At 35.1% G+C, this 26,388-nt stretch overlaps 1 protein-coding gene across 2 annotated transcripts in view; it reads left to right on the top strand.

Moving 5' to 3' along the window:
- The window catches only part of XPR1 (xenotropic and polytropic retrovirus receptor 1), a gene marked incomplete at both ends in the record, with an annotated part of 205,106 nt that overhangs the window by 158,750 nt on the left and 19,968 nt on the right, over window positions 1–26,388 (top strand). The window contains 2 exons of one of the 2 annotated variants that reach the window (XM_079697076.1): window positions 3,405–3,576; window positions 4,718–4,912. In XM_079697076.1, coding sequence (XP_079553202.1) covers window positions 3,405–3,576; window positions 4,718–4,912 — 367 coding nt within the window. The remainder of the gene's footprint in view (window positions 1–3,404; window positions 3,577–4,717; window positions 4,913–26,388) is intronic. The other variant, XM_079697077.1, reaches the window with a different exon arrangement.

Genomic DNA, 26,388 nt, shown 5'->3' with positions numbered 1-26,388 from the left:
TTAGGTCATATATCCTCTCTCCAGATCTGTATTTGTCCTACTTGGAAATCCAGTTGGGAAGCATAAACAATGCCTCAGATTTTCTAAACAGAAGTATCAAGTTATTCTTATAGAAGGCTGCATAAAGTTTTTAAATTAGAGTCTTTTGCTATATTTTGGAATTGGTTTTTCCAATATTTTCTTTAGTTGTATAATAAAATTTTTACACGTGTCTATTATAAAAATAGATTAGAGAAATGTTCTCATTTAATAATGTACTATTCTGGACATTTTATATGTATCAACTTATTTAATCCTTTTAATAAACCATGAGGTTGGAGCTACTATTAATCCACAGTTTATAAATGAGGAAACCTAGGTTCAGGGAAGTTAAATAAGGTCACAAAGCCAGGATGTAATGGAGATGGGATATGAGCCCAGGCATTCTGGCTCCATAATCTGTGTTCTTAAACACTACCATTTAACAGTTAGACCTGGTGGTCACTTTATCTACATGTTTAACTTTGATTAGTGGATCACCTAACGGGAATCTTAAAATCAGATTTGGAAAGAATGTGATTATCCACAAGTAGAAATTAAGACTTCATCTCCTTAACTGTTTATCTCCTTAACTTCATCATCTTAACTTAGAAGATGATAACATATATTCTTTGTAATAACTTGTTAGTGGCCTTTTTGTGTATGTGGGTAAAACATCAGATATCCAGGTTGTCTGTAGCTTTCTTAATACAGTTACTCAGTGAATTGTTATCATTTTAATTTAAATCACAACAAAGTAGAAGTTGAAAGACCGTAGCCAGAATAAGAAAGGAAGGAGAATTCTCAGTCAAAAAAGGGAATTCAGGGCTTCCCTGGTGGCGCAGTGGTTGAGAATCTGCCTGCCAATGCAGGGGACGCGGGTTCGAGCCCTGGACTGGGAGGATGCCACATGCTGTGGAGCAACTGGGCCCGTGAGCCACAGCTACTGAGCCTGCGTGTTTGGAGCTTGTGCTCCACAACAGGAGAGGCCACAACAGTGAGAGGCCCGTGCACCGCGATGAAGAGTGGCCCCCGCTCGCCGCAACTAGAGAAAGCCCACGCACAGAAACGAAGACCCAACACAGCCAAAAATAATAAATAAATAAATAAATAAATAAATAAATAAAATTTTTAAGAAGGGGCGGAATTCAGATAAATCTAAGATGAATTTGACTATGTGTTAATGTCAGGGAGTTAAGTATGTTCTGTTTATTTTCATTTCCACTCACCCTACCTCTGACCAAACTACTTGTTCCCTTCTTTGTGTTTCCAGGGTATTTTGTATGCCTATCTGTAATAGCAGTTACCACATGGTGCTGTCATTATTTCTTTAGGTATTTATTATTTGCCCAAAGGGATTGTGGGTCTTTAAGGGTACAGGCCATATTTTATTTATTTAGTACCTCCACAATGCCTGACATATAGTAAATACTTAATAATCTTTGTTAAATGCATGAATGGCTATAATTATGTTCTTTCCTTCATTAGTTGTCTTATACCAATATTTACCATTCTCTTCTTTCTTTCTTTTTTCATTTTCTCTCTTCTGTAAATTTTCCCTTCCTTCCAATTTTTATTTTATGTCACTCCTTTCCTTTTCTAGTGCATCCCTCTATCTCTTTGTTTCTTATTTAATACACTGTCCTCCCCTTCTGCTCTTACAGAGGTTTTCTGTAATAGCCAGGTTTTGAGGCTGGGTGTGGCAGGTTGTGACAGTAATGGTAGTCTGACTAATGTCAGTGAGAAATGAGAAGTTTGCCCTAGGCTGCCAGTTTCACAGAAGTCCATGACTAGAGACTGAGTAAGACTTCCTGATCCTTTGTTGTTATATCCTAAATTATTCTCTTGTTTCTGTCTCTGAATCTTTTAAATCCATTCTGTACCTAGAGTTTCTTAAAATATTATATAAACTGGTACCAGAACCTCTTTGTGCATAAATGATTAACATCTCAATCCCTAATACCTCCTACCCCACCCTACCCTGCAAAAAAAAAAAAAGTTTGCTGTATCTGGGAGCTTATGGTTGCAGATGGTGACATCTCATCTGGCTTACTGAACAACTTTCTGAAAGAGTAAGCGAGTGATCAGAGATTGAACCGTGGACACAAAATATATCAGCTCCAGAAAGTAATGTCTTAAAGCCTGTATTGTGTCCTGTAGACCCCTGGTCTAAATTCCAAAGCTCCAAGACAATACCTGTCATAGATAGTTGACACCCAGGATTGATTTGTAATATAGTCATTTATTATTTCCCTGAAATAATCAAGAGAATTATTTAGAGAAAGAATAGAAAGAACCAGCCAAGTCTGAGAGAAGAGAGCCATAGTCTCCCAGGCTGGATATGTCTGTTAAATGAATATACCTAGATGGCAGGAGAGCTATAGCTTTAGATTCATTTTCTCAAAACTGTTGCTTAGTCAGAATTCCTTGTTTTAGGAGTCCATTTTCACCTGTGTAAGATAGAAAGGGTCTAACAGGGTGAGGAGGAAAGCTGCCTTCATCCCATCTTCACTTCACTCAAGGCCTTTCAAGGCAGTCTGTACAATTTGAGCTTATTTCTGGTGATTAGTATCTAATTCTTTCTCTCTCTGCAACGCCAGGATTTTCCTTTGCAGTGGTAAACAGGCTTCCACAGAATAGAGCCAGGAGGAGTTATTGTTAAAGGTCTTCTGTAAAATGGGGATATGGATAACACCTAGCTCAGAATTGTTATAGTTAATGGATTATAAGAAATGCATTATGAGAAAAATATACAGAGTGGATTAGTGCTCAAGACATATAACCTGAATTTATTTATCATTGTTTTTGTAACAGTGGGATGTGGGCTGATTTTTGTGGCATAATTTGAAGACAAATACAATTATCACCATGGCATTAGGGAAATGAAAGTGACTTTGGTTAGAGAATAATACATACTTCAGACGAGGTGCTATCCTCCCCTTCCTATCCTGTGTAGGCAAAGAAGAGCTTTGTATTCAGTTAGCTAAGATGGGAGAATATTCCAGAAATTATCATAGCACATGGGTCTCCAGCAAAATTTAATTTAGACCCTAACGCTAAATGTCCTCTCGGTGCATTTCTGCCATTCTCTCTGCTTTCCACTTTAGCTCTTCCCACCTCTCTGCTTTCTGTTTTCTGACTGCAGCTATTCCTGCCTTCCCCCTGCCCCACCCTTTTAATTCCTTTCTTAGTTGTCCGTTCAACTCATTCCCTTCATTACTAATTCTCAACCTAGCCACTGTTGCCAGGTCCCTGTGTTTGTGCTTGGTTCATTGGTTTCCATTTTATCAACTAAAGTAATCATGCTGCAGGGTCAGACATGAATTAGAGAAATTTAATATGAATTTTCTTGTTTCTGTGTTTTCTGATTTTTCTCTTTCTCCCAGTTTCGAGTATTTACAGCCCCCTTCCATAAGGTAGGCTTTGCTGATTTCTGGCTGGCCGATCAGCTGAACAGCCTGTCAGTGATACTGATGGACCTGGAATATATGATCTGCTTCTACAGTTTTGAGCTCAAATGGGATGAAAGTGGGGGCCTGTTGCCAAATGATTCAGAAGGTAGGGTATGAATGTGCATCCACACTACTGAACTGCCAGTGTAAACCAAGAAATACTGGGAATGATAACTGAGAAATTTAAGATCATCCAATAATATTACAAATTTAATTAAATGTACTTGGCACTCCTTTAGCAATCTCTTTATCTGATATAATTTGGCTCTTAAATTATATATTATCATTTTAGCCATTCATTTGCCAGGAGATTTACAACTTACACTTAAAGAATTCTAAAACTAAATAACTTCTAATACATTGGTAATTAAATCACAGATGCTTTAGTGTCAACAATTGCCATCACGGTACTGCTTTACTATGATCAAAAATACTGATAATTTAGAAATTAGATCAAGTGCTTTGAGAAAGTCATTATAGGTGTTTTTTAATTCTTCTTGGGGACCTTATTTTTCTTTTGGCTCTTTTTATCACTCTTTGTTTATGCCAGGTGTTCAAGTTACTAAGGAATTTTGCCTTAATGACAAAGACCAACTTTAGACAGATTATGTAACATCTGACTAACAAAAGTTAATGAAGCCAGTGCCAACACATTTTCATTGATTGCCAGCAGATCACAATTCTATTGTATGTTGAACCACTCTGATATATTTCCAGAATTTGAAGAAAATTGATTTACGAACTCTATTCTTCTCATTTTAAAAGTATAAACTCTGCTGTTTGTTTTCTTTGTTCGTTTTATTTTTTTTTAAAGAACAAGAGTGTGAACAACCTATAGTGGGTATATTGTAGTGGTTTGGAGTTCATGAAGTTGACTGGAGTCACCAGTGATATATATAGGTTTTCCAGATGTTTCAGAGCTAATTTTTTTCTCGTTGATTAGTGTACTCATCTTCTAATTGTCTTATAGTTTTACCACACTCCAAAGAAGGTGATTCCAGAATAGATAGTCAGAAATCTGAGCCGGCAGATTTTTCTAAGTTCCCACTGTGTATTTTACCTTCTCTCCTCAGCTTATCAACCACTAAAAAGTTTAAGAATATAATAGTTGCAAAGAAAAAAGTGATTCTGAAACCCAGGTTCCTTGCTTTTATGGACTTCCTAGTGGTTACAATATATGACTCTAAATGATGTGAACAAGTTATTTTTTTTTAATTGTAGTCTTTTCTTCTTTGAAATCTTCACAGAACCAGAAATTTGCCACAAATACTCATATGGTGTGCGGGCTATTGTTCAGTGCATTCCTGCTTGGCTTCGCTTTATCCAGTGCCTGCGCCGATACCGAGACACAAAAAGGGCCTTTCCTCATTTAGTTAATGCTGGAAAATACTCCACGACTTTCTTCACGGTGACGTTTGCAGCCCTTTACAGCACTCACAAAGGTATTCATTGATTGTGAAAAGATTTTTCAAAATCTGGATTTTCACCACTTGAATCTGTTTCTTACTCTGGTTACCTTTCCATTTGTCATGCTTCTTTTTTTTTCCATTGATGCTCCAGTCCCCTCAGGTATACTACTTTGTTCTTGAACACAATTTTAGTCTCATTTCAGTATTTACTAACAAGTACCGTTAAAAAGAATCAAAGTCATATGGAAGAGAAAGGATTTGTGATAACGTTTGAAATCCTGAAATTGTTTAATGGGTTCAATCCAAGACACCTTGGGTTTTCATTTGGTTTTTTAGACTTCTTGTTCATTAATGAGGTTAGGAAATGCTAGGTGAAGAAGATTCCCTCTGGCAATCATGTATATTTTTAATCGCTTTCCTTCACCAAGTAGTAAGGATTGTTTCCAGCCTATTTAACTGCAAATTGAGTTCTCTGATCTCTCTAGTTTCTTATCTCCATGGCAACCAGTTATTACTTGAGACTGTTCTTCTGTTGGGAGGAGAAAAAGGCTTTTAGGTTCTGAGCCACATACAGGCATTCCTTTTGAATTTTTAACCTTCTCCTAAGAACTGTCAATCAAAGATCTCACTTCCTTTTACTAAAATGCCTTCCTTCTTTGTCTATTTAAATCAGTATCAGCCTACACCTTAGAGGCTACACTCTCATCTGTGAGTGGTAAAGAAATGTTAACCAATTGAAATTATTACAATTATTTTTAGATACTTTGATAAAAAGTTCTTTTTCTGTGATTTTTTTTTTAATTGAGATGCTGTATTTAGGAGCCTTAGCTAGTGCTCCAGAACTGCTGCTGTGTGTCTGATGGTCTTGAAAGATTAGGGTGGTTGTTTTTTGTAAAGCTTGTGATTTGGTCCAGCAGAACACTTTATAATGTACTTCCACTTTTTGCAGTAGATTCTGTGATTGCAGTAATATTGATAATGCAGCCAATAACTTTACCACTATGGAGGCACTCTTGTTAAATGATATAATTTAACTAAGTACCTCAGTGAAAGAAATACATCCTGAAGCTCCCTTAATTTTTTTTTTTTAACTCCTCTCTCATGTGCACCTACTGTTTGGCTAGCTCCTCAGACTCTCCATTGTACATGCTTACCCATTGGTCGGCCTGGGATACTGGTAGATTCTGTACTCAGATTTTGCATTTTACCCTTTCTGCAGGTCTCTCCCTTCAAGGATTACCCCTCTAAATTTCTAGCTGTTCCATCAACCCTGACTCTGTCCTGGAGGCAGTAAGACTGATTTTTCTGTGACTGGAGTAGAAAGAGGGTATTGGGAGCACCCTCAGGCAAAAAGCCACAAACTCACAATTCTTACTCTTTATGCCAACATCTTTTCAAAGTAAGCTCAGGCTTTTTGCCTCCTTTTGGTGGCTTTCCAGTACCTTCTAATAGTTATTCTTTTTTTTTTTCCTTGAAGTATAATTGACTTAACAATATTAGTTTCAGGTGTACAACATAGTGACTATTTCTATATAATACAAAGTGATCATGATAAGTCTAGTTACTGTCTGTCACCATAAGAAGTTATCACAATATTATTGACTATAATTACTATGCTGTACATTAGATCCCCATGACTTATTTATTTTATAACTAGAATCTTATACCTCTTAATCTCCCTCACCGATTTCACTCATCCCCTAACCCGCCTCACTTCTGGCAATCACCAGTTTGTTCTCTGTATGTATGTCTGCTTCTGTTTTGTTATGTTTGTTCTTTTTTTGGTTTGTTTTTTAGATTCCACTTATAAGTGAAATCATATACTATTTGTCTTTCTCTGTCTGACTTATTTCACTTAGAATAATACCCTCTAGGTCCATTCATGTTGTGGCAAATGGCAAGATTTCATTCTTTTTTGTGGCTGAGTAATATTCCAGTGTGTGTGTCTGTCTGTGTGTGTGTACCCCCCACATCCATTCATCTATCACTGGACACTTAGATTGCTTTCATACCTTGGCTGTTACAAATAATGCTGCAGTAAACACAGAGGTGCATATGTCTTTTCAAATTAGTGCTTTTATTTTCTTCAGAAAAATTCCCAGAAGTGGAATTGCTGGATTATGTGGTAGTCCTATTTTTAATTTTTTGAGGAATCTCCATACTGTTTTCCATGGTGGCTGCACCAATTTAAATTCCCACCTACAGTGCACAAGGGATCCCTTTTCTCCACACCCTCTCCAACACTTGTTTTTTGTTGTCTTTTTGATAATAGTCATTCTGACAGGTGTGAGGTGATATATCATTGTGGTTTTGATTTGCATTTCCATGACGATTAGTGATGTTGAGCATCTTTTCATGTGCCTGATGTCCATCTGAATGTCTTCTTTGGAAAAATTTCTGTTCAGGTCCTCTGCCCATTTTTCAATCAGGTTGAGTTTTTCTGCATGTTGAGATGTATGAGTTACTTGTATATTTTGGATATTAACCCCTTACCTCATATATCCTTTGCAAATATCTTGTCCCATTCAATAGGCAGCCCTTTCATTTTGTTGATAGCTTCCTTCCCTGTGCAAATGCTTTTTAGTTTGATTAGGTCCCATTTGTTTATTTTTGCATTTATCTCCCTTTCTAAGGAGACATATCCAAAAAAATATTGCTAAGACTGATGTCAAGAGCATACTGCCTATGTTTTCTTTTAGGAGTTTTAATGTTTCGGGTTTTATATTTAAGTCTTTAATTCATTTGGGGTGTATTTTTGTATATGATGTGAAAAGGTAGTACAGGTTGATTCTTTTGCCTATACCTGTCCAGTTTTCCCAGCACCATTTATTGAAGAGGCTTTCTTTTCCCCATTGTATATTCTTGCCTCCTTTGTCATAGTTGAATTGATCATAAGTATTGGGTTGACCAAAAAGTTCGTTCGGGTTTTCATAAGCTTTTATGGAAAACCCGAACGAACTTTTTGGCCAACCCAATACTTGGGTTTATTTCTGGGCTCTCTGTTCTACTAATCATGTGTCTGTTTTTGTGCCAGTACCATATTGTTTTGATTATTGTAGCTTTATAGTATAGTTTGAAATCAGGGAGTGTGTTACCTCCAGCTTTGCTCTTTCTCAAGATTGTTTTGGCTTTTTTGGGGGGGGTCTTTTGTGTTTCCATACAAATTTGGGGTTTTTTTTTTCTAGCTTTGCAGAAAATGCCATTGGTATTTTGATAGGGATTGCATCGAATCTGTAGATTGCCTTGGGTAGTATGGTCATTTTAACAATATTCTTCCTATCCACGAAAGCTCCCCAAATTTTAACTCTTGGTGAAGAATGCTATTTTTCAGTCCAGGCGTGCATCATGATTCAAAAGGTTGTTAATAGAGAATTTCTAAATCAGGCAATTAATTTGATACATGTTACCCTATGGCTTAATAACCCTTTACTTTTCTCCCATCCTGGGTAAAACTGAGTACTGGTCTTTCTTTTCTTTCTTTTTTTTTTTTTTTTGGTTGAATATTTTAGGATATAACGTATCTTTAACTATACTGATACCATTCAGTAAGAAGCTGAAAATCTGAATTCCTCGAATCTGCAAACACTCCAAATCTGAACACCTAAAGCTAGAAGCAGTGGTTTGGATAGTATTGTCCTTAGATTTTTTTTTGTTGTTCATGTACCCATTCAAATAGCCTTTTAAACTATTGATATATTACTTTATTATCTTTATTTTATTATTTTAAACTATATTACTTCTCAGACATTTTTAAGTTTATGTCTGAAATTTTTTGTCTTAAATTTAAATAATTACAAAAAAATCTTTTCCAGTAAATTTTAAATATTCACATTTTTTTAAAAAGCTGCTAAGTGTTTCTACTAAGTGTACCCAGGTAATCTAAAGGCATTATACCATAATTTAATTTTTTTTAATGAAGCAATTCTACAATAGTCAGAAATTTTACATCTCTGTCCCATTGAACTTTATTTTAGTATAATATACTTTTGTTTTAATGACTTTTGTCTGATACATAGCATGTAAATTGAAATTAAATTATGAATTTCCTATTAGTAGGAAAATTAGTTACGAGGAAGATAAATTCCTATTATTAGGAAAAATACTTGTTAGAATAATTTTTTTCTTTCTGTGTTGTAATTATCATTACTCTGATTTTATCTATAGTTGTCAAAATAACATTACAAATTTTAATAATTATTACACATAAATATTTCTTTTAAAAAAAAATTTATATTTATTTTTGGCTGTGTTGGGTCTTCATTGCTGCGCACAGGCTTTCTCTAGTTGCGGCGAGTGGGGGCTACTCTTCGTTGCGGTGAGCGGGCTTCTCATTGCAGTGGCTTCTCTTATTGCAGAGCATAGGCTCTAGGTGCACGGGCTCAGTAGTTGCAGCTCATGGACTCTAGAGCACAGGCTCAGTAGTTGTGGCACTCGGGCTTTGTTGCTCCGCGGCATGTGGGATCTTCCTGGACCAGGGCTCAAACCTGTGTCCCCTGCATTGGCAGGCAGATTCTTAACCACTGTGCCACCAGAGGAGTCCCAATATTTCTTAATGAGGTAAATTTATATTACTTATTACTCTTCCATTTTTCAGTTTTTATATAAGTAAATCCTGAGAAACTTTGTTAGCATTGCTATATACGTAAGAATGGAAATTTTGTTGTTGCATTGTCCCTCAGTTTTTTGGACAAATCCTGAATTATACACCCCCCAAAATTGCATAGTAAACTATTATTAATAATTATTTTTAGTGATCTATCAAGTTTTCTTTGTTGAAAGCAAGGAGTTGAAAATAAACTGAGTAAAGAATTGAACATAAACTGAATGAAAAACGATTTGTTAACTAGTCACTAGAGTCATTCACTTTCTCTGTTTCTGGACAGTATACCAAAAAGCTTGAGTAGGACCAATCATATATTTAGTTTTAAAGCTCCTTGTTTAGTTCAACATACTCAAGAAACAATTAGGAAAATTAAAATATTGTTAATTTTAATACATTTTCAATGCAGTGTTTTTGATGAAATGCTTTAACACATTTTTTAAATGTATTTTTGAAAAACATTTTGGAACTGCAGATTACACTCATCCAATTTATAGAGAATATCTGCTATATACCCTAATTAGAAAACCAGTCAGCCAAATCAGAAAAAGTTCTGACTTTACATACCTTAATTTAAAATACTTTACTGTTAGGGGATAGCTGTATGTGTATGGCTGACTCATTTTGTTGTGCACTGGAGGCTAACACAACATTGTAAAGCAACCGTACTCCAATAAAATAATAATAATAATAATAAATAAAATAAAATACTTTACCGTTAAAAATGCTAACCATCATCTGAGATTTCAGTGGGCCTTCTCATGCTTTTGCATTAGAAATATCAAAGATCACTGATCATCATAACAATTATTATAATAATGAAAAAGTTTGTGAAATATTGCAAGAATTAACAAAATTTAACAGAAATACGAAGTAAGCAAAAGGAAAAATAACGCCTGTAGACTTGCTCAACACAATTTGTAAAAAGCACTGTGTCTGCAAAGCGCAATAAATTGATACACGACAACAACAGAGTTTTGACTGAAATTAATATACTTATGTATACCCCTGTGTAAACACCTCACTTTTTAGTTTTAATTCTGAATTAGGTAGGGAGGTGAGTGGGTAAGTAGGTGCATAGATAGATTAAGAATTATTGAGAATATTCTATGTATCAGGCTGTGCCAGGCAGTAAAAAAAGAGCAACAAACAAGACACGATTCTTGCCCTTAAGAATTTATAATCTAGTAGGGGAAATAGGTAAAAAGGCATTCATTGGTTGCACAACAATGTGAATATAATTAAAACTTCTGAACTGTACACTGAGAAACGGTTAAGGTGGTAAATTTTATGCTGTGCTTTTTAGCACAATTTAAAAAAGAGAGACGTTAAAATAGAGGGTAAAGAGATAGCAGGGTTACCAGAACAGCCTACATACAGCTTAAGTTCCTAACCCAGCCTCTAGGCCTCAGGAAGGGAAGAATAAAGACTTCCCAGAGGTGATGGTTAAGCTGTATCTTATTGTCTATATTAAGTTAGGGAGGATTCCACTTATCCCATTATGCGTCAAAACACAAGTCCGTGTAATTTATGAGTGATAGAAATATTACAAGTGTTACTGTTTCCCAGTTTTGTTCATCTTTATCCCTAGGGCGTTCCCCCACCCCCACCCCAGATAAAACCCTACCTTTAAAGCGGAGATCATAGTATCTGTTCTGTTTATGTCACAGATTTGTTGTAAGGATCAAATAAGGTAGCGCACATGAAATCAAGAAATTCTGACTTGCTGTACAAGTGGAATTTATCTTTAAATGAAATATAATTCTCTTTACTGTCTAGAGCTAGTATATGTGTGTCTTCCTTTATGGAAAGTCTTTTCACAAGAAACACTTACGATCACCTTGAGTGTGTGTGTGTGGATAAGGGTGTTGTACTGGGTAAGTATCAATTAGGAATGTGTTTGGTTTTTTATTCAAGTAACACAGCTGTTTACTGACTGAACTTGATTCATGTGCCCACAGTCAAATTTTTAAAAACACAAGCATTTTTTAGAGGGACCATTGGTTGTATAGTTTAACGATATCCCTAAAATTAAAAAAAAAAAACACTTTTTATAGTTGCTACATATTAAATATTTATATCACTAAATTTTTTTTACCAAAAAAGACAAAGGAACCCATGACAGAAAATTTGACATTGAATGGTGATCAAAAGCAGAATTTGATTTCTATTGTTTTCTTGGGCAATATTCCAAGAGAAAAGGTATCAGAAAACATAGACTAGAAATGATCATTGAGTTAAAAAGAATAGATTCTGCATGGTTAATGAGGTTGATCTTTTTCAGTTGAATGTGTATGTGCTATTGCAAAGGATAAATTTTCTCGGGGGAGAAGTGTCGAAAATGGTGAGGTAACTTTGTTCAGACTCAGGAATCTGAGTCTTTTCAGAGAACTAGCCTACAAGAGTTACCATAGTAACAGCATTATTGGGGGCACTTTCAAGATTGTTTCAAAGGTTATGTCTTATGCCACATGATTTGTAAAAATGGAGACGCAAGGGTTAACTCTACACTTAGAATCACTTTTTAAAAGGTGAGGGAGGGGGGTTAGGCCCATTATTGGGAGAATAAGTATGATAATACTGCAGCTAGCCCTTACTTGTAGTAAGAAGGAAACACTTTAAACATTTCAGTATATTTTATTTTCTATCTTTGATTTTAGAAACAAAGGATTTAGCTCTCAGCCAATCTTATTTTAAGAATTCACATTTCGTTACAAGCCTAAATTAGAAGCCAATTCCGACAAGTTTTTTGTTGGAATTGCGAGCGGAGGAGACAGGAAAGTACTTTAAATGGTTTTTGTGTGTCCTTGAGGTTTCTTGGCCTTGGCAAGGAAAAGCCTGTGGGAGGTACAATAATAAAAAAGCTATTGTGTTATTATTTCTAATCCATTGATGGGGAGAGAGTACTTCATTAGATTTTCTGGTTTTCATTTACAGTTTCTAAAATTCTAAAATATTTATAAATTCTTAGTGGATTTTGCTCTTTGCTGTTCTCTGAATACATAGAAGAAAAAAAAAACTTCTCTTAAAAATACTCCATGTTTTATTTTAGACTCCTTTGTTAGCATTTGTTAGCATTTACTACTAGACATTTTAAAATAGTTGGAAAAAAAGAGATACTCTCTACTCACTTAAAAGCCGAGTTCATTTGTATTTCTTTGCTTGGTTGTTTTCCAGTGCCCAGATCTCGTATATCTTCTAGATCCCTCCTTGTTTAACATTCTGTAAGGGGTGCTGTGTCCCCTAATGAAGATTCCTCAGCAGTAGTTCAGTGCCTTCAGTGCAAATAGTCATTTCATTGTTTTGGGTGAGCACACATAGTCCTGAAGTGCTTCCTCTCTGGGGGTATGGCCAGTTTGTTATGCTGTTTCTACCCTGAATAATGAGCTTCTATGCCAGAATTTCCCAATTTTAATCTTGTTATACTATAGTAGAAATGCTTTTTTTTTTTTTAATCTCTAGGGAAACCTTTTTTTTTTTAAACATCTTTATTGGAGTATAATTGCTTAACAGTGGTGTGTTAGTTTCTGCTTTATAACAAAATGAATCAGTTATACATATACATATGTTCCCATATCCCCTCCCTCTTGCGTCTCCCTCCCACCCTCCCTATCCCACCCCTCCAGGCGGTCACAAAGCACGGAGCTGATCTCCCTGGTGAGGGAAACTTTTGTTCCATTAACTTTTTAAAGACGTACACAAAAATTTTTAAAACAACTCATTTGAATAAATGCTTTCATTTTGGACTTAGTATTGAAAGTAGCTCAAATCTTTAACCCTTTTGAAATTTGATACATTTCGCTATAATTTCTCTAGCCTAACTAATAATGCAGACAAGAGATAGATTATTTTAGAATTCACCATTTGTCAGTATTGGCTTAAATCCTGCTGATGCTATAAAATCAAATGTGAGGTATTGTTTCTTTCTGATTATTAAATTGACTTTAATAGTATTTCTTGAGTAACTTATATCTACTTGGCATTGTGCTGATTTTAAATGGTTTTATAAATATTATACTAACAATCCCATTTATATTTCACCTTAAGTTTCTTTTAAAACATTAATTATAGCTTTGAATAAATTATATTTTTGTATCATCTTTGTCATATAAAAGAAAAAGCTTTTTAAAAAAACACTTGTCCTTATATCCTGAAGCTGTTCTTGTTGACTTTTCTCTAGTCACCTTTGTTTTCTTAATTGCTGTTATAACTGATAGATGTAATTTGTTAGCATTTCTATGTAAATTGTGTTGCTTTTGAAACACTCATGCACAAAAATTTAAAGTTTAAAAACAATCTCTATTATTGTTTAGATACTGCTGGAGGATCTGTGACGTTTAAAAGAACAAGGTCAAAATTATTTATGAATTCAACTTACGGAGCAATTTGTCTAATTGAAAAAGAATTTAAAGACAAGTACTTGAAAATAAAATTTTTAATTTTAATTTATATATTATTTTATGTTATATATAATTTTACACGAGGCTCTTATTAGTGAAAAGTGTAAACATCAAGAAAAGGTATAGTGTCTAGGTATTTTCAGCAAAAAGAAAAGGAAAAAGGAGAAAAACTGAGCAGGCAAATGAATTATGAGGCCTTAAGTTCCTGCTAGATATATGTTACTCTAGGGAATATAAGTAGTAGATTATACGTGAATCTCTTTCTTTCAGAGTTTCATAATATAATACAATAAGTGTACTAATCAGATATTGCTACGTAATAAACCACCCCAAAACTCAGCAGCTTAAAACAACAGTAATTTATTCTCCTTTATATATGTGTATATATTTATTCTCCTTTATGTTTGTGGGTCAGCTGGGAATTGGTGGAACTAGGCTGGGGTCAGCTGAATAGCACGGCTTTAGGCCTCTGTTCCCATTGGGTTTTTGACTCTTTCCTGAAAGTTGGGTTTGAGTTTGTTACATGTTTATTCATTTTGGGGTCCCAGCCGAAGGGGCAGCAGTTATCCAAGGAAAAACTCTTTATGTGGTACTAGCAGAAACAATTAGTATTGCACAAACACTTTTTTAAGTCTGCTTATCTCGCATGTGCGAACCTCCCACTGGCCAAAAGAAGTCATATAGCCCAGCCTAAAGGAAGTCTGCCCATCCTGAACAGCCAAAGCAAATTATTAAACCCAACATCAATGGAGTAAGAGTCACGGAAGAAAGGAGTGGATAATTTTAAACTGTAATCTAATCACCACAAAACAAATTAATTTTAACTGATTTTTTTAATTGGAAAAGGATATAAACATAATATTGTAGAATAAACTTGGCTAATAAACATGAAAAATGTTCTACTTTACTAGTAGCAAAAGAAATGCAAATTAAAATCATATTTAATCAAGGAAGTGATGATACAAATTGCTGGCAAGGATGTGGAGAGATGAACACTCATTCTGTTGATTGAGTATAAATTGGTAAGCAATTTGGTAATTCTATCAAGAGTATTAAAATCATTCATACCTTTTAACTTAGTAACTCCCTTTCCATAACTTTTTCCTAAGGAAGTGATTAGAGAAGTGGGTATAAATGAATATGTGTTCACAGCCCTACATAGTAAAAATTGAAAGTAATCTTATGAATGTCCAGCAGTAGGAGAATAATTTAATTACAGTGAGTTTATGGTACATGGAATATTATACAGTGGCTGGTCAAAAGTGACCCAAAGCACCTGCAAATAGTAGATGAAGAATAATGATATTATTTAAAGCTAATAATTATTGAATACTTCTATGAGCTAACATTCTTTTAAGCATTTAACATGTATCAACTCATTTAATCTTTGCAGCAACATTATGAGGTATTAGAATCAGAGCTGAATGGTAGTTAAAGTGGCAAAAGCAAATTTTATTCAGGAACTGTTGCAGTAGAGGAAAAGTGATCTCAGTACAGAACTGGGCTCAATTCTGAATATAGAATGGACTAGTGGGGATTTATAGCCAAGGAGTAGGGTGGTGGTCAATGAGCGGAAAATTGCTAAAAGGAAACGTCAAGGATAAGGGAGGATTTTGGCTAAACTGACTTGACGGGATTTTTGCTGAAATCAGATCAGGGTGATCAGATGCCAAAGGTGGAGGATGAAGAATTTGATGAGAGATTGAGGTGATCAGATATCAAGGGTAAAGGGTTCTCTCTAAACTGACTTAGCAAGATTCTTGCTACAACAGGGTGATGCATGCTTGACAAGGATGGACACCGAGTTTAGGTCTAGGGAACTTAGAGGAGCCTGACTGTAGTTAGGCCAAGGAGAGTCTTTATCCATCCATCACTTCTGCTGGGTGCTACAGACTGACCCTGGAATAATGTGGGAGGGAATTACGGAGAGATGTGAATACCAAGGGGCAAGGAACATTGGATGCCATTTTAGAGAATGGCTACCACACTTTGTGTCTTGCCATTATTATTCTCCATTATTCACTTGCTGTGGCAATACACATGTACTAAATGGCACTTTTAGAAAGGAGAGAGAAATCCGAGTCCTCAGTCTCCAAGATGGTTTCTAAAACTACAGGGTTTTTGCCTTCCAATAACCCCCTACGCCCAAGATTCATATCACAACCACCAGAAACCCTCTGGTTATCTTAAGAAAGATTTATTTAAAGGATGTTGAGTAGCTTACAGAAATCCCAACAGGCAGTGAAGACATCACACTTGTATGCCCAACACTACCAATGCTGGACACCAATGTTATCTCTAGAACTGCAACTACGAGTACCTCTAGAATGAGGATGTGGCTGCTTCTCTTTGCCAGAATAAATTCTGCATGGTCCAAAATAAAAAGGAGAGTCTTTGTTGGAGGTAATCATTTGATCGTCATTTTTTAGGCGAGGAAATTCAAAACAGAGAGGTTAAGTTACTTGCCAAAGTCGTACAGCTATGAAGTGGAAGAACGTAGGTTGTGAATCTGAGTACAAACAATATAGCTCCAAAGTCAAGTAGCAAGTAGGTGACAATGCTAGAATTCACACCCAGGTCTTGTGATTATTTTTCTCTACCACACTGCCTTCTAATGTTATAGAATGACCTGAGCCCTTCCCAAAGGTGAAATGTTAAGCTCGTAGTAAACAAAGGAAGATCAGATAGGGTAGTGTGTTATCCCTACAAGTGCCAAATAAATTTGTGTTTGGGGAAGCACAAAGGTACATTGAAAGAGAATAATTAGACTGCACTTTTATATGGTTAGGCCCACTTTGTGATCCCTTTGTCCTAATGGCCACATTCGTGGAAAACCAAAGACATTGCCAGGAACTAGCTATCTCACATTAACAGTCACACGCTTTTATTAGTAAGAGCAATGTGGAGTCAGCTCAACGATATAAATAATTTCTCTCTGGAAGAAAATTGAAAGTCTTTCTTTTTTTTTTTTTTTTTTTTTTTTTTTTTTTTTTTTTTTTTGTGGTATGCGGGCCTCTCACTGTTGTGGCCTCTCCCGTTGCGGAGCACAGGCTCCGGACGCGCAGGCTCAGCGGCCATGGCTCACGGGCCCAGCCGCTCCGCGGCATATGGGATCCTCCCGGACCGGGGCACGAACCCGTATCCCCTGCATTGGCAGGCGGACTCTCAACCACTGCGCCACCAGGGAGGCCCGAAAGTCTTTCTTGAATCGAAGGGAAACAAACACTAACATATTGATGTTGTTGCAAGTGATGGGAGAATGGATTGACATGAATAATTTACTTAGAGTTTTATTCTTTGTTAGGGTCATGAAATTCACTTCCTAAGAAATACCAGAGGTAATTAGGTATTTGTTAAAGCTGGCTGGCTATTTCCTTAATATATATTGTTAATAAACATTCCAGCATGCTCCCTAGAATGTAGCGAGTAAAATATGGAAACAAAGACCAGTAAGCTAATACTTAGTTTCATTGGTAGTATTTTGAATGAGGTATAAGATGTGGTTTTAATTGAAATGTTTAGAGTGAAATTTTTCTTATATTAAAAGCAGTATTTTCTTCACATATTAAAAAAATAGTGCTGCTACTTAATAGGAGGGAAAATAAAGCATCTGCGTACTGCTTAAATATCACATTGATGTGTTGCATTTCTTTGTTTCCTCATGTGGGATTCTCAGGGCTCTCTGTAAATACTTTTTGGTTGCCTCTGAATAATACCCTAGAGCATATTTCTTTTAAAAGTAGAATTGTACTGCTTGCAGCTGTTTTAACTTTACCAGGAAGTCTTTTCAAAAGAAATGAACATCCACCAAAGTGGAATACTGAAGCTTACACAACGTTTTATAGCTGGTATAGAAAAGACTGAATCACTGAAGAAGGATGAACTGAAAGTCTAGGATCCGTTGTATAATCTTCCTCTTCCTTCTCAGTTATGAATATATGACTATGTTTCCTTCCTCAACTAAAAAAAATTTAATATTTGAAATCAATGTTTAAAATTTATCCTTCATTTAACCTTCTATTACAGAAAGTGGAATGTCTTTGCCTAGAAAGCCAGATCCATCTCTCTGCTCAATTTAATCAAATCCTCTGCCAGTAAGAATTTTAAAAGCACCATCTTAATGAAAGGCACTGTTTCATGTTGAGAGAAAGAACATGGGCTTTGGAGTTACCATGACTAAGATAATTTAGGAATATTTTACTGTATCGCTAGACAGAAGGAGAAAAGCCATGTGATTGATCATCTAGATAGATGCCAGAGACATTCATTAATTTAAAATATACAAAGGATACTTCTTAAATATAGAAAATACTGTGTATACATATAGGATCAATATATACACACATACATACATATATATGTATACACACACACACACAATCTATCAATCAGCATCCCAGACTAACCACTAGAATCATGACTAGAGGGAAAATGTTAGAGACGTTCTCATTAAAATCTGGACTAACATGAGGATATCTGCAATCATCACTATTATTTAACATTCTTCTGATTATAATTATTATATAAGAAAATGAAAAGTAAGAATATTAAAATTTTTAATGAATAAAATAACATTTATAGGTAATATGATTGCCCAGTGCTGTCACTTTGTTTGCCCTTTTATGAACTTTTTATGGTGAATGTACAGTTCTTTTATAAATAGGAAAATAGTTATTTTCATTAAAAAAATTAAAATGGAGTTGGCCTAGACTATCTTTCTAAGGCTCCTTCAGCTCTTTATATTCTATTATTCTAATAGAGCTATTTGCCAATATGTAGCATCTTGGCACACATTATTTCATTTTGAACCTGATATTAACCCTGAGAGAAAGTAGATGTTATTATTATTTTAATATATCAGGAAGGTTAAATTGCCTGCCCTGGCTCACATGGCAGTAAGTAGCAAAACCATAATTCTCAGTCTCTGAATCCATTCCTTTTTCTACGTTAAAAAGTTATTTCCAACAAGGCATCATGATGTAATGCTGGGATCCTCAAACTTCGGTATATGTGTGAATCACCATGGATTATTACTTTAAAATACATAATATTGGGCCCACCTTCAGTCTAATTAACTAGGATTAGGGTGATGATCCAGAAATTTATACATTTTTAACAGGCACCTCATGGTGCTTCTACTAAAGGTGATTCATTGGCCACACTTAAGTAAACATTAGTAGACCATAAATTTGTTTTCTACATCTGTAACTCTATTTCTGTTTTGTAGGTAAGTTCATTTGTACCCTTTTTTTAGATTCCACATATAACGATATCATATGATATTTGTCTTTCTCTATCTGACTTCACTCAATATGACAATCTCTAGGTCCATCCATGTTGCTGCAAATGACATTATTTCATTCTTTTCTATGACTGAGTAATATTCCATTGTATATATGTACCACATCTTCTTTATCCATTCCTCTGTCGATTGACATTTAGGTTGCTTCCATATCCTGGCTATTGTAAATAGTGCTGCAGTGAACATTGGAGTGCATGTATCTTTTTGAATTATGGTTTTCTCCGATGTATGCCCAGGAGTGGGATTGCTGGATCATATGGTAGGTCTATTTTTGGTTTTTTAAGGAACCTCCATACTGTTCTCCATAGTGGCTGTACCAATTTACATTCCCACCAACAGTGTAGGAGGGTTCCCTTTTCTTCACACCCTCTCTAGCATTTATTGTTTGTAGATTTTTTGATGCTGGCCATTCTGGATGGTGGAGGTGATACCTCATGGTAGCTTTGATTTGCATTTCTCTAATAATTCATGATCTTGAACATCTTTTCATGTTCTTTGCCATCTGTATGTCTTCTTTGGAGAAAAGTCTATTTAGATCTTCCACCCATTTTTTGATTGGGTTGTTTGTTTTTTTGATACTGAGCTTCATGAGCTGTTTGTATATTTTGGAGATTAATCCCTTGTCGGTTGCTTTGTGTGCAGATATTTTCTCCCACTCTGAGGGTTGTCTTTTCATTTTGTTATTTTTAATTAAATCTCAAAGTGAATTGATACCATGATTGATGAGATCGTTCCTAGGTTAAATATTTGAATAGATGTTTCAGAAGTCCTGGTAAACTTTGGGATAATTTAACTTTTACTCTATTTCTGATACCCAATTTGAAAGAAAATGCATCAAATGAAGGTTTCTATAAAAAGACATCACAGTCTTGGACTCTGAGATTAAGAATTGTTTCAGATGGCTTTTTTAGATCTGATGTGTTATACTAGTTTAGAGTATTGGCAGGTTGTGTGGAAAATGGTGAAAGAGATTTTGGCATGCCATCTTTCTCTGTGCATACCTCCTATTATATATACTCTCACTTCTTAGATCTGTTAATTAGTCATAATGTAGAATATATATTGTCATTTTTTGCTAACATTTATTTTTTTGATCTGTATTTTTATTCAACTCTTATTACTGTATACTGCTATTATGACTACTTAAATGTTATACAGTCTTTTTTGTTTGTTAATATTGATATTCTTTAATAGACTCATTTGTCTTTTAAGTAAATAAAATAAATACTTCAACATTAGTAACAAATTACAATTGATCACAACGCACAAATGTATAGCAACACTGTGTTTGACAACACTTACTTAGAAGAGGTTAGGATGCCAGGAAGGGGAAAAAAACAACAACAACATGGTTTTCTAAAGAACAAAATCAGATCAATTGATTTTTTTTTTTTTACTTTCTTTGATTTAAGCAGTACGCTGTAGGTATGGGGGATGTTGAAGTTCTTATCTACTTTGTTTTAAGTAAATTTTGAACTATTTCACAGTTCATTATTTTTTTTTCTTTTTAACATCTTTATTGGAGTATAATTGCTTTACAATGTCGTGTTAGTTTCTGCTTTATAACAAAGTGAATCAGCTATACATATACATGTATCCCCATATCTCCTCACTCTTGCATCTCCCTCCCACCCTCCCTACCCCACCACTCTAGGTGGTCGCAAAGCACTGAGCTGATCTCCCTGTGCTATGTGGCTGCTTCCCACTAGCTATCTATTTTACATTTGGTAGTATATATAAGTCCATGCCACTCTCTCACTTCGTCCCAGCTTACCCTTCCCCTCCCCGTTCCCTCAAGTCCATTCTCTACGTCTGTGTCTTTATTTGTGTCCTGCCCCTAGGTTCTTTATAACCTTTTTTTTAGATTCCATATATATGTGTTAGCATACGGTATTTGTTTTTCTCTTTCTGACTTACTTCACACTGTATGACAGACTCTAGGTCCATCCTCACTACAAATAACTCAATTTTGTTTCTTTTTATGGCTGAATAATATTCCATTGTATATATGTGCCGCATCTTCTTTATCCATTCATCTGTCAGTGGACACTTAGGTTGCTTCCATGTCCTGGCTATTGTAAATAGAGCTGCAGTGAACATTGTGGTACATGACTCTTTTTGAATTATGGTTTTCTCAGGGTATATGCCCAGTAGTGGGATTGCTGGGTCGTATGGTAGTTCTATTTTTAGTTTTTTTAAGGAACCTTCATACTGTTCTCCATAGTGGCTGTATCAGTTTACATTCCTACCAACAGTGCAAGAGGTTTCCCTTTTCTCCACACTCTCTCCAGCATTTATTGTTTGTAGATCTTTTGATGATGGCCATTCTGACTGGAGTGAGGTGATACCTCATTGTAGTTTTGATTTGCATTTCTCTAATGATTAGTGATGTTGAACATTCTTTCATATGTTTGTTGGCAATCTGTATATCTTCTTTGAAGAAATGTCTATTTAGGTCTTCTGCCCATTTTTGGATTGGGTTGTTTGTTTTTTTGATATTGAGCTGTTGGTAAATTTTGGAGATTAATCCTTTGTCAGTGGCTTCATTTGCAAATGTTTTCTCCCATTCTGAGGGTTGTCTTTTCGTCTTGTTTATGGTTTCCTTTACTGTGCAAAAGCTTTTAAGTTTCATTATGTCCCATTTGTTTATTTTCATTTTTATTTCCATTTCTCTAGGAGGTGGGTCAAAAAGGATCTTGCTGTGTTAAATCTTACACAATCTTATTTCCATTTTTAATTGGCTATAATTTTAGCTTGTGTCTGTGGCTTAATTTTTTTCAGTTTAAGAAAAAAGTTTCTACCCTTATGAATGTAGTACCTGAAGCTTTTTTCCAGCTTCATAAAGTAAGCACTTGAAACGGTGTCAAAAACTTTTAGGATCCTTGTATTTCTTTGTAAAACAATTATGGTCAGTAGCATTCCATTTAGCTAAAGAAATGACACTATGTCTTTTTGCAGGAGAGGAGGCAAAAGCACATAATTTTATCCATTCTAGAATTATTATTATTTAGCTATATTACTAAAGGAGTGAGGAAGGGCAGAAGTCAATCTTTAATAAAAATCACTGAAGAGATCATTTTGTTATTGAAGAGCCAGTAAATAAGGATCTATACAGATGATAAGTTGAATATAAGTACAATTTAATAATTGAATTACCTTGTTCATTACATCTGTCACATCTATTTTATTGAACAAACATTTAAAAAACATCTGAAGTGTGTCAGGCTGTGCTAGATGCTAGGCATGCATAGATGAACACCACATTATCTTTTTTTTTTTTTAGTTGAAGTATAGTTGATTTACAATGTTTCAGGTATACAGCATTGGATAAGCCCATCATACGTTCCTTGCAATTATCCACATAGGCAATAGTGCCATCTGCAAAAAGGGACAGTTTTATTTCTTCCTTTCCAATCTCTGTGCCTTGTGCTTCTTTTCATTTTTTTTTTTTCCCTTTACCTTATTGCACTGGCTTGAGCTTCCAGTACTATGTTGAGTAAGAATGGTAAGAGCAGATATCCTTGCCTTGTTTCTAATCTTAAGGGGGAAGCATTCAGTTTTTTACCATTAAGTATAATAAATAAAATTTCCTCACCTAATGCTGTAGGGTTTTTGTTGAGGAAGCTTTATCAAGTTGAAGAAGTTCCTCTCTATTCCTATTTTTCTGAGAGATTTTGTTTTTAATCATGAATGAGTGTTGGATTTTTTTCAAATGATTTACCTAGATATTTTGATATGATCCTGTCATTTTTTCTCTTAAGTTTAAACCCATTAAAATGGTGAATTACATTATTGAGTTTTGAATATTGAAATAGCATAGCATATCTGGAATAAACCCCACTTGGTCATGGTGTATAATTCTTCTTATATGTTGCTGAATTCTATTTGCCGATATCTTGTTAAGTATTTTTGTGTCTGTGTTCATGAGGGATATTGGTCTGTACTTCTCTTTTTGTGTACTATCTTTGGTTTTGGCATAGGTGTAAAAGTTATTTCATAAAATAAATTGAGATGTTTTGTTCTTCTAATTTGTGGAAGTTTTCTTCCTTAACAGCTTGGTAGAGTTCTCCAGTGAAACAATCTGGGCCTGGAGATATATTTTGGGGTAGTTTTTAAATACAAATTCAATTTCCTTATTAATTATAAGACTATTCAAATTATATATTTCATGTTCAGTGAGTTGTGATAGTCTTTGTTTTTTGAGGAATTTGGTCCTTGTCATCTAAGTTGTGAAAATTTATGGGTGTAGAGTTAAATATAGTATTCCCTTATTATCCTTGTGATGTCTTTAGAGTTGGTAGTGATAATCCCATTTCATTCCTGATACTGTTAATTTGTGTTTTCTCTTTTCTTTCTCAGCTATACTAGAGGTTTGTCATTTTATTGATCTTTTCAAGGAATTGGCTTTTTGTTTCATTGATTTTTTTCCTCTGTTTTTCATTTCAATTTCATTGATTTCTGTGTTTATCTTGATTATTTCCTTCCTTCTGCTTGCTTTGGATTTATTTTGCTTTTCTTTTTCTAAGTTCTTGAGGTGGGTTCTTAGACTATTTATTTGATATTTTTTCTCTTTTTCTAATGTATGCAGTTGTATGTATAATTATATGTATAATGCTACACATTTTCCTCTCAGCACTGCTTTAGGCAAGTCCCACAAATTTTGGTATGTTATGTTTTCATTTTCATTTAGTTCAGTGTATTCTTTAAATTTCCCTTGAGACTTTATCTTTGATCTATGAATTATTTAGTAGTGTGTTGTTTAGTTTCCAAGTGTTTGAAGATTTTTCTGTTATTGATTTTTTTGGCCTATCTTGCTATATGTTCATTGGGCACTTGAAAAGAATGTATGTTCTGCTGTTGTAGGGTGGAGTGTTTATTAGATCCTATTAGTTAATGATGTTGTTGAATTCTATGTTGTTGCTTATTTTCTGTCTACTTGTTCCATTAGTTCTTGAGAAGGAGAGTTGAAATCTCTATAATTGTGGATTTGTCTATTTTTCTTTTCAGTTTTATCAGCTTTTGCTTCACGTATTTTGCTACTCTGGTTGTTTGATGTAGACACAGTGAGGATTGCTACATCTTCATGGATTGACTCTAATATACTTATATAATGGCCCTGTCTGTTTACACTAATTTTCTTTGCTCTGAAATCTACTTTATTTGATAGTAAAATAGCCACCCTGCTTTCCTTTGATTATTGTTTACATGATGCATATCTTTCCATTTTTTTTTTTTTTTTTTTTTGTGGTACGCGGGCCTCTCACTGTTGTGGCCTCTCCCGCTGCAGAGCACAGGCTCCGGACACGCAGGCTCCGTGGCCATGGCTCATGGGCCCAGCCGCTCCGCGGCATGTGGGATCCTCCCGGACCAGGGCACGAACCCGTGTCCCCTGCATCGGCAGGCGGACTCTCAACCACTGCGCCACCAGGGAAGCCCTCTTTCCATACTTTTACCTTCAACGTAGTTATATTGTTATATTTTAAGTGAGTCCTTGTAGACAGGATGTAATTGGGTCATAGTTTTTAATCCCCTCTGCCAATCTCTTTTAAGTGATATATTTACACCATTGACATTTAATGTAATTATTGATATGTTAGAACTTAAATTAAGTATGCCATTTTCTTTTTTGGTTTTCTGCTCTCTCTGCTTTTTATTTCTCTGTATTTACTTGAATATTTTTAAATTCCATTTTGATTTATCTATAACATTTTTGAGTGTCTCTCTTTGTATAGGTTTTTTAGTAGTTCTCAATATTACATTGTATATACATAACTTATCACAGTGTCCTAGAGTCATCATTTTACCATTTTGAGTGACTTATAGAAACCTTACCTCCCTTTACATCTCTTTACCCTCCCCCATTTATAATGTAATGGTCTTAAATATTTCCTCCATACATTTAGCACCATATCAGACAGTGTTATAATTTTTGCTTCAGCTGTCAAGCATACTTTGGAAAACTCAAAAGGAAAAGTACAGCCTATCATATTTACCCATATTTTTGCTTACTTGGTTCTTTGTTCCTTCTTGAAGTTCTAAGGTTCCTTTTATTATTTTCTTTCTGTTTAGAGAATTCAACAATTCTTTCAGGGTAGATCTGCTAATATATTCTGTTAGTTTTCATTTATCTGAGAATGTCTTGATTTCCCCTTCATTTCCTGAAGGATATTGAGTATAAGAATTTGTATACATTGAGTATAAAAATCTGGGTTTATATTTCTTTTTTTTCCAGCTCTTGATAAATTTTGTGCTACTTTCTTCTGGCCTCCAGAAGTTTTCTGATGAGAAATCCGCTGTCAATCATATTGTTTTAACCCTGGCCGTTAAGGTATTGGGTTTTTCTTGACTGCTTTCAAGGTTTTTATCTTTGTCTTTAGTTTTGAGAAGTTTAATTTTTTTTTTTTTTTTTTTTTTTTGCGGTACGCAGGCCTCTCACTGTTGTGGCCTCTCCCGTTGCAGAGCACAGGCTCTGGACGCGCAGGCTCAGCGGCCATGGCTCACGGGCCCAGCCACTCCGCGGCATGTGGGATCTTCCCGGACCGGGGCACGAACCCGTGTCCCCTGCATCAGCAGGCGGACTCTCAACCACTGTGCCACCAGGGAAGCCCGAGAAGTTTAATTTTAATGTGTTTTGGCTTTAGATTTATTTTATTTGAGGTTTGCTCAACTTCTTGAATCTGTAGGTTTATGTCTCTTACCAAATTTGAGGAGCTGTCGACCATTATTTCTTTAAGTACTGTTTCAGCCCCTCCCTGTTCTTTCCTTCTGGGCTCCGATGACACAAATGTTACATCATTTTTATGGTTCCACAGGTCCCTGAATCTCTTTTCTTTTCTTTCTTCTTCTTTTTCTTTTTGTAAATATATTTTCATTCCACTGTTCAGCTTTGTTAGTTTCTATTCTCCTCTTTTCCAGTTTGCAGACTGTTTCCTCTGTCTTCTCTATTCTGCTGTTAACATCATTCACTGAGTTTTTTATTTTTGTTATTATATTTTTCAGTTCTAATATTTCCATGTGGTTTTTCTTTATGTCTTCTATTTCTTTGCTGAGACTTCCTATTTTTTCATTGTTTCAAGCATTTCATAATTGTTCATAAAAGCATTTTCATCAAATAATTCCAGCAGCTCTCATCTCATTTTTGGCATCTACTGATGGACTTTTTTCACTCAGTTTGAGATCTTCCTGGTTCTTGGTATGATTAGTGATT

This window comes from Hyperoodon ampullatus (genome assembly GCF_949752795.1).
Source record: "Hyperoodon ampullatus genome assembly, chromosome: 2".
In the NCBI taxonomy this organism is placed as follows: Eukaryota; Metazoa; Chordata; class Mammalia; order Artiodactyla; family Ziphiidae; genus Hyperoodon; species Hyperoodon ampullatus.
The sequence above is the reverse complement of the archived record's forward strand: the minus strand, read 5'-3'. Positions and strand labels throughout refer to the sequence as shown.